This window comes from Phalaenopsis equestris, unplaced genomic scaffold (assembly GCF_001263595.1).
Source record: "Phalaenopsis equestris unplaced genomic scaffold, ASM126359v1 Scaffold000002, whole genome shotgun sequence".
NCBI lineage: Eukaryota > Viridiplantae > Streptophyta > Magnoliopsida > Asparagales > Orchidaceae > Phalaenopsis > Phalaenopsis equestris.
Genome location: NW_018164444.1, coordinates 65,615,266 through 65,624,044, shown reverse-complemented (window position 1 = coordinate 65,624,044; position 8,779 = coordinate 65,615,266). Strand labels below are relative to the sequence as shown.

The 8,779-nt window shown below is 38.5% G+C and overlaps 1 protein-coding gene across 1 annotated transcript in view; it reads left to right on the top strand.

Annotated features, from left to right (window-relative positions):
- The window catches only part of LOC110021349 (mediator of RNA polymerase II transcription subunit 8), a 73,069-nt gene that overhangs the window by 43,393 nt on the left and 20,897 nt on the right, over window positions 1-8,779 (top strand). Inside the window, exons 8-10 of the mRNA XM_020719809.1 lie at window positions 6,951-7,007; window positions 7,117-7,326; window positions 8,039-8,092. Of these exons, the coding sequence (XP_020575468.1) occupies window positions 6,951-7,007; window positions 7,117-7,326; window positions 8,039-8,092 (321 nt within the window). The remainder of the gene's footprint in view (window positions 1-6,950; window positions 7,008-7,116; window positions 7,327-8,038; window positions 8,093-8,779) is intronic.

Sequence of the window (8,779 nt, the reverse complement as noted above, 5' to 3'; positions counted from 1 at the left end):
TTGGCTCCTCTCTTTTCTTTTTGTTCAAGCAAATCAGAAATGTTAAAATGTGGCTTTGAGATAATGTTGGCTCCTCTCTCAAGCATGTTGGGATATGTATCATGAAACTCCTCATTTGTTCTAATTTAGCATGAGATGTTGGAGAGTTTATTTGGCCCTTCATATATGTTGGGGGCTTGGTTTTGGCATCGTATAACTTTCTTTTGCTTAAAGTGCATGTTATGAATAAGTTCACTTTGATTTGGGAAAGGTTGTATAGTTTGCTTTAATAGTTTGATTTGACCCCTCGAGGGGGGACATCTTTCATGCTTGGATGTTTGAGGGAAGTTGATTCATGCTTAGAACAATTGGTGGCCTAAAATACTTTATATATTACTGTTATAGTTAAAAACCTATCTTGGCTCCATATACTGATGTTTTAAAGGCATGAGGACTTTTCTTTAGCCTTTGGATGACCCGGTTTTGCCTTGTAATGACTCGATTTTATTCTGTTTTGATGAATCAGCTTGGAGATTTACATGACCGCGGTTTTGAATGTCTGCAGTGCTATATCCTATTTTAATGTTGGGCTTAGTTTTGGCCCCTGCTGGGCTCGGTTCCACCTTGCTCTAATGGTTTGGTTTTTAGGTCTCGTTTTGGGTCTCACGGTTGGCTTTGTGCTGGGCAGCGATTTTATCCTTGTGAGGGGTTCTGCTTCGCCTTATGATGGCCTGTCTCTATTTTGTTTTGAGGGCTTAATTTGGAAAATCATGGGGCTGCAACTTGTTACTTACCTGGACCCCATTTTAGTGTGATATGTGACTCGGTTTGGGGCTCGATATTGTTCCTCTATTGTTGTTGTCTTTGCTCGCAATGTATGCTGGAGGGGATATTTGTTTCGAGGCTTATTTTGGGGATTCATTTTCAATGCTTAGTTGCTCCCTACCCGTGAATAGCCTTGGTTTACCTTGCTGTGGAGGCTGCGGTCTCTAGCCTTGGGAGTTTGTTTGGTGGTTTGTGTTGGGCTATGACCCCTGTCCTAGGACCTGACTTGTGCTTTGTGCTGTCATTATTCAAAAGGCTTGTTGGAGAGGTTGTTTTGCGTCTTCTTTGCTCTTGTTGAGGGCTTGTCTTGTGCCCTCTTTCTGCTCTTACCCGATAGCTTGTTGGGGGCCTGTTTATTTTCTTTTTGTGCTCTTACCCGAGAGCTTGTTGGGGGCCTGTTTTGTGTCTTTTTCTGCTCTTACCCGAAGGCTTGTAGTGGAGTTGGTCCATGCTTGTTCTTAGCTCCGCCCATGAACTTGTTGGTAGGTCATCTGAGGTTGTTTGGCTCTTCCTGTTGAACTTAGGGTGACTTGAATGTTGTTGATGAATCAAGTTTGCCATCCAAAAATATATGTATTTGCACTATCTATAGAGTGAGGTGATCAAAATAAATTGAGCATATTTCTTATGAAAATTGGAGCCGGTTTGGATGATTTATGAAGACTTGTCCATTAACTCTCTTATGTATATCAAAGGCAACACTTTGGCAATACCTGGGGTGGTTTTCCTTTTGCTACCTTGGTCATGAGCCTTGCTCGGTGGGTACTGTCCTTGTGGTTTTCGGTTCTGCCCTCTAACCGTGAGATTAGTAGATATAGGTATGTTTCTTCTTTGTCCTCCATCCGTGTTGTGTTGGGTTCCACCTTCCCATCTGCGATTGTGAGCTTCCTATAGGGAGTTTGGATTGGTTTGTTTTGGCCCCTACCTATGAGCTAGTTTGGATCTCGGTTGTGCTTTTGCTGGCTTTACCCGTGACCCTCTACTCTCTTTTCTGGGCCCTGTTTACTGCCTTAGCTGTGAGCCTCTTGATCCTTTGGGTTGCCTTGGCCGAGAGCCTTAGTTGCTGTCCTCCTTTCGATTGATCCTAGGGCCTACCTTTTTAGGTCTTTTCGTTACAAGTTTTGAGAGCTGATTCATCCATCGTTCCTTTCGATGTTTTAGGTAGATCAGTCCCCCCTCTCTCTCACCCCATTTTTGTTCTTTTTTTCCTTGCTTCTTGGTTCGGTTTTTTATGCTTATGTCTGATACATAAGTGTCTATGTATAGCCTTTTGCTATACGTGAAACTATCAAGCAAGGTCGCAAGTAGGTCGGTTTTGTTTTGGGGCTTAGGGAGGTGATGACAAAGGTACAGCGGAGACAGAGCATAATGATATGTCATCCCACGACATCGAGATCCGATTCAGGATCCTGGTGAGCTGTAGAATTACGGTATAATTCACCAACATAAGACTTGCGGGAGTTGACCCGAACCTTCTTAGGTTGTTGGTGGCCCTACGCCTCACAGCGCGATCGACTCGTGGACAACTACTTTTCAAAATTGATAAAAAAACAAATTTGATAAGAACATATACACCTTTTTCTAAAATAAAAATATATTTTTCGCTACAAATAAAATTGATACAACCCCTTTTGTATGCTTGAAACTTATGTGCATGCTAAAAATATAAATTTTAAATACATTTTAAACATTAGTTGTCCACCTGTTGATTACCTGTTTGGGCTAAGGAGTATCCTCCTGAGTTAGGTTCGATAAGACACCCTCTTAGTTGAGTGGCAGACTTTATACAGCCGGATGACTGAGTAGCCTTCGACGACCCTTGAATACTATTATATAGTTGAGCCCAGCCTCGACCCGAGTGCTTGCGGTCCCCTCTTTTCAGACTTTTTCATATGTTTTCTTGGGATTTTCGGACAAAGCACTCGTGGTCTCTTTTCGGGATTTTCCCTTGTTTTCTACGATTTTCATCGATTCGTCAATTCGTCGATTTCCTCGTATATTTCTTGTTGCGAATCTTTTGATGATTTTTTTCGAGATTTCTGGGTAATGTTTCTTTACTTCGTTTATATAAAGCATTTCAGTCTGTTTCCTCAAATTTTGTTGCTTGTAGTTGATTGCATCAATTACACCTAAGGAGCTGCGGATCTCCCAGGTGTACAAGTTTGCTTTGTGTTTACAACATGTTACTTTCTTGAAAATCACCTATCTGCTGTACTTCTTACTTTTCCTTTACACCGCATGTTGTACTGTTCTCTTTATTGCATACTCTACTGCTTTGCCTTTATTGCATACTCTACTGCTTGTCATGTGCTACATACTCTAATATTATGCTATACACTGTACAACTTCAACATGTTCCCTATAAAATATCTGAAGAAATATAACCATAGAGCCGTTGGATTTGACATTATAACCTGACACCTTAGAAAACTTAAACTCGTTACAACAAGGAATTCAGAGCTAACATGGTGGATTTGACACTATAACACCACCAGTATCCAACATTGATCAGTACTTGGAGAAGAGGGACATGATAATAGCAGAGCTCAAGGGGCATCTTCTGAAGGCTCAATAAATCATGGAGTGGAAAGTGAATGGACACATGAAAGGTGCAATTCGAACTAGAGGACATGATCTACTTGAAGCTCAAGCTTTACAGACAGAAGATACTGGTCAGGAGGAGAAGCGAGAGACTTTCACTGAGACACTTTGGGCCTTATGAGGTGATGACACGCATCAGAAGAGTGGTCTACCGTTTGAAGTTACCACCATGATCTGCGTTACACCTCATCTTCCAAGTATCCCAGTTGAGATGAGCAATTGGAGATCAACGATGATCTGCGCTACGCTGACGGTGGACTTGGAGGTGATTCTGGAACCATTAGAGATTGAAGGAGTGCGCCGAGGAGTAAGGGGAGCGAATGAGATATTGGCTAAGTAGAAAAGACTGTTAAACTATGGAGCGACATGGGAGCTTTACAAGGTTATTCACAAGCAGTTTTCATTTTTCCACCTTGGGGACAAGGTACTTTTTTGGGATTATAGTAATGTTACGTCCACAGACGGGCCAGTCCAAGAAGGACCGACCAATTGAAGCATAGCCGGCCCACAGGCGGGTCGACTTTTGTTGCGAGAAGAAGGGGAGGGACCCGGGCGAGGCACAGAGGAAGCAAAGGAGGTGGTGGGGTCTATTCGGGCCATATTCACATATTCAAGAAAGAGAAATTGAGGAGAGTTTGGAGGGAAGTTTAGAAGAAATTTTTTCAAATGGCGTATGAGGATTCTATTAAAGGGGGAACCTAGGGTTTGTTTATTTTCATATATTATTTTGTGGTTGTCGTGTTTTTCTCCTTTTGGTGTTGTTCCTAGCCACGTCTAGAGTGTGGGAGGGCCGATCTACATCTCGAAAGTAGATCATCTTTATATCTTACATGTTTTTTCCTTTGTTGCAAGGGCAACCATTATATGTGTTTTCCACCCATATATTGCGATTTTGTTGTGGTTTGTTCGTTGATTTTGGTGTTGAGATGTATCATATACCTCCGTAATTAAAGAACAATACAAATAACCAGCTTGTGTGCAAGCTAAATGAATCTTTTTATGGGTTGAAATAATCTATCAGAATATGGTTTGAAAGGTTCAACAAGGCTATTCTTGCCAATGGTTTCTATCAGTGTCAGGCTGATTATACTTTGTTGAGAAATCAAATTAAGAAGGAATGATAGTCATCCTTATTGTGTATATGATACTCTTACAGGAACGACGTAAGGGAACTTGAAACAATTAAAATAGTAATGAATTCTGAGTTTTGGTATTTTAAGATACTTTATGGGAATGGAAGTAGTCAGATTCAAAGGAGGCATTGTCATGTCCCAGAGAGAATATATCATTGACTTATTAAAGGATACATGAATGTTTAGGATGCAAACCAACAAATACTCTTATGGATTCTGATAGACGAGCATTTAAAGGACAGGGTAACACCCCAAGTGAAAAGTGAGGTATCAAAGCCTTGTGAGGAAACTCATTTATCTGTCACATGTGAGATTTGAGATTGTTTTTTTTTGGGTGTAGTGAGCCAACATATGAACGATCCAAGTGAAGATCATCTAAAGATAGCCTTTCGAATCATGAGGGGTACCTAAAGATGACTCCAAGATGTGGATTGATATTCGAGAATACTGAGAATTGTGATATTGTGATCTATATTGCTTTTAGCTGGGCAGAAGAACTGAGCAACAAAAGATTTACCATAGATTATTGTTCATTTGCATGGGGTAGCCTGGTTATCTGGAGAAGGAAAAAGTAAGCTTTAGTGGCAAGACGTAGTGCATAATCTGTGTATTATACCCTATCCCTAGGAATTTGTGAAGGGATGTGGCTAAAGAAATTACTAGTGGAACTTCACATGGAGAACTAAAACACTTTTAAGATATTCACTGATGGTCAATCAATTATCAGTATCTCAAAGAATCTGTACACCATGATCAAACCAAACATATAGCGATTGACACACTTTATCTCTGAAAAGGTCAATGCAGAGGTTGTCCAGCTAAGCTATATCCCAACTCCGTGTCAGATTGCTTACATCCTTATCAAGGTTCTTCCTCGGCACCACTTTAGTGATCTCAACAAAAAAAGTTTGAGACGTATGACATATACAACCCAACTTGAGGGGAGTGTTGATATGCATATAATCGTGGACCACATGAGCCCACCCACAGTTTAAGAAATCTTAGGTCCACTGTTACATTTGAGGGGTAGAAATTAATCGTAGGTCTGAGTTGCATATATATATTTGGTATTTGCTTAACAAGAAAATTAGTGTGTTTTTCCTCCTAAAATCCGCAACTATCAAATATATGCTTCACTTTCTTAGATATGTTTGACGTGATTTGTAAAGTTTTGATATTTTTGAAAATTCCTCAAGATTTTTATAATCAAACTTGGATGTGTGAGGGAGATTTGTGACAAACTATTTGCATTAATAAAAATTTATTGGCTTTATGCCTTTGGTTTGTCCTGTGCACCTGGTATTTGATGAGAACTATGAACATGTCCATTCTTTCATTGGTGATTTGCTATTGTCTATGTTGATATTATTTTGATCTATAACAAGTCTAGAAAAAACATCTTGTTCATCTAAGGGATTCTTGAAGTCTTGCATATATTTTATGTAATTTTGAAAAATTGTCTCTTTGTGACCTCTTCTACAATATTCTTAGGCATTGTTTTTTTTCTGGTAAATGGTGTTTTTGCATACTTTTAAAATATAAAGGCTATTTAAGAGTGATGTTTTCTAATAAATATTTATTTGTAAGGCAGAAGTTTCCATTGGCTAATTATTTGCTCCAGATGGCAAGCTTCTTTGTCAATCTCTACATGATTGACTCTGCATGAGTTTGTGTAGTGTTGAGGGTCCGTTTTGGCGACTATATATTTGTAAAATATCGCTGTAGAGTTGGAGGAATTATAAATTTTTCACTTTTGAAAAATTTAGATAATAGTTACAAACTACCACATTCTAGTGAATCCCGTTATAAAGGGCTGCTCATTGCCACATAAAGCAGCAAGATAGCAAATTGCTAAACAGTAGTATGACAATTGTCTAAAAGCGAAATAGCAAACAAGCTTATACGGGCCAGAAAGCTAATTTCAACTTCGATAATAATTTATTGTAAGTGGATGGCCTCATTATTCTTTAATCTTTGCTTTAGCTCATCTAGGAAGTATAGACAATGATAATTTCTATTGCCTCTCTATGATTATCTGATCAATTGCCCGTTCATGCTACATTCTTTCATCAGTTTCCGTAGACATCATTTGAAATTATTTAACATGGATGATTCGAAAGCACATTCTATTCTATTTGTTTTTCTGAACTAAAAAATTACATTCTGGTTACCAATAGAACTTCAGGCGCAGAACTATTAGATGATCTAGAATGGTCTTCTCATCTATGCTTACCAACTTTTTGCCTTTGTTCTATATGTTAATACGCCTCCTTAAAAGTAATTTGGTTTATGCCTGCTTCTTTAGACGGCAATTTTTCTGGTTTGTTAGACTTATTTCTTGTGAAATTATATGCTTTAACAAATCAACATCATCTATTTAGCGACTTATTTTGAAGATTTGTTTTGCTGCAGGGTACTATGTCTCAGTTACATGATTTACAGGGACAAGGCCAGCAGAAGTTTCAACCGGTTTTGATTCAGAGCCTTTTGTTTCGCTAATGTTCTTGTGTTCTGTTGTGCATGAAAAGTTCTTTTTTTACTTTTCTAAATATCTAAGGTAAATGCATCTTCATAATAGGTGCCTGGACAACATCAAATGCAGTATCCTCAAACTTTGTCCCAGCAACAGTTTCAAAACAGACAACTTCAATCTACACATATTCAACATAACATCGCACAAAACCAGATAACCCAAGGAGGCCAACTAAGAAACCAGTTGAACCAATATACTGGGTCTGCAAATAGTGCCTTGTTCAATGCTGCTCAGACATCTCCAAATTCTCAATTGGTTAGAAAAAAAAAGTTGCTACGACCACCGGCATGTTATTTTTTGATAATGCAATGTTGTACAGGGTGCTAAATGTCATATATTCTGCTATACTGTATTCTAAGATTGGAATCGTTTGTTGAATTATTTGTGTTCATCGAAATTTTTCTATGATGACGCTCAAATCAGCGTGGAGAGGAACACTATCGTAGTTTTCTTATTAGATATTGCGTTGCGATAAATAGTGTATTAAATATTAATAGTATTTTATTCCATGTTTATGGCTAGAAGATCTGTTTTGATGGACCTGAGCATTTGGGTACCAGTTTTTGTGATGATGTGGCACCTATGTAGGTTATGAAGCTTTTGTATGATGTTTGGCTGCCATCTTTCTATCAATGGAAAATATTATATTTTTCAGATTGTTTTACAGTTAGACCAAAAATGCCCCTGTTAGATGAGTAGATAAACTTGCTGTTGAAGTTTTCGGGAGAAGGTGTCAACATCTTGGAAAAACTCATATAGGAATACTTGGAAGATAGAGATTCATGATATTGGCCCCAAATAGTTAGGATAATACTAATAATGATAATGATTATAAAGATTGGCTGACAATGTTTTTTTTATGGCATGCATGATTTTAATGTTTCATTTCAAGAATTGTTAATGGCATTTGAACTTGGAATAAAAAGTTGAAATTTCTATCTAATTGACGGTCTTATCTTTATTTCAGATCACTAATATGTCAGCTACAATGCAACCACAGTCAATTTTGCCGCGAATGCAGGTAAGTCTTCATTTCAATTGTCAGCTTGTTGGCCTTTGGATTAAAGACGATACAACAACACCTGTTTTTAACATTTTTATTATTAGTTTGGCTGGAGTTTTCCTTTTAGATTTTTAACTTTTTTATTATTAGTTTGGCTGGAGTTTTCCTTTTAGCTTTGTTTCGGAACGTAGTCCTTTACCTTTTAGGTTAAAGAACCTTGGCTGTACTAGAATTGTTCTTTTACTTGTGTTATTCTTTCTATCTGGCCCCTCATTTTATGATAATTGATGAAGACGCCCCAGCTTGGACTAAAGACTGAACTTATCTAATACCCTAGCATCATTCATTCCTCCACTTCGATAATATTCTTTTGTAAGTGTGCTATCAAGTAGTGCATTGCTCTCAGCTTGTTGACCTCATTTTTAGTGAGGTCTAGTCTCCCTCTTAGGGATTAAGATCTAGCCTTAGGGATCTCCCCTTGACTATCTTAGAACCTTAGAAATGGGACCCACCTCATTTTAGAAGTTCGACCTACTTCTGTCATCTTTTGTAGTTTCGCGTGTGTGGTATCAACTTCTAGCACGAAGGGTGAAAGCAACATGAGGAAACTCAAAAGGAATTCTATAGGACCTTCCTGAGCCTTAGGGTGACATTTTGCACAATTCGCACTCCCGCGCACAAAACTTCGCAATTCGGAGAGTCGGA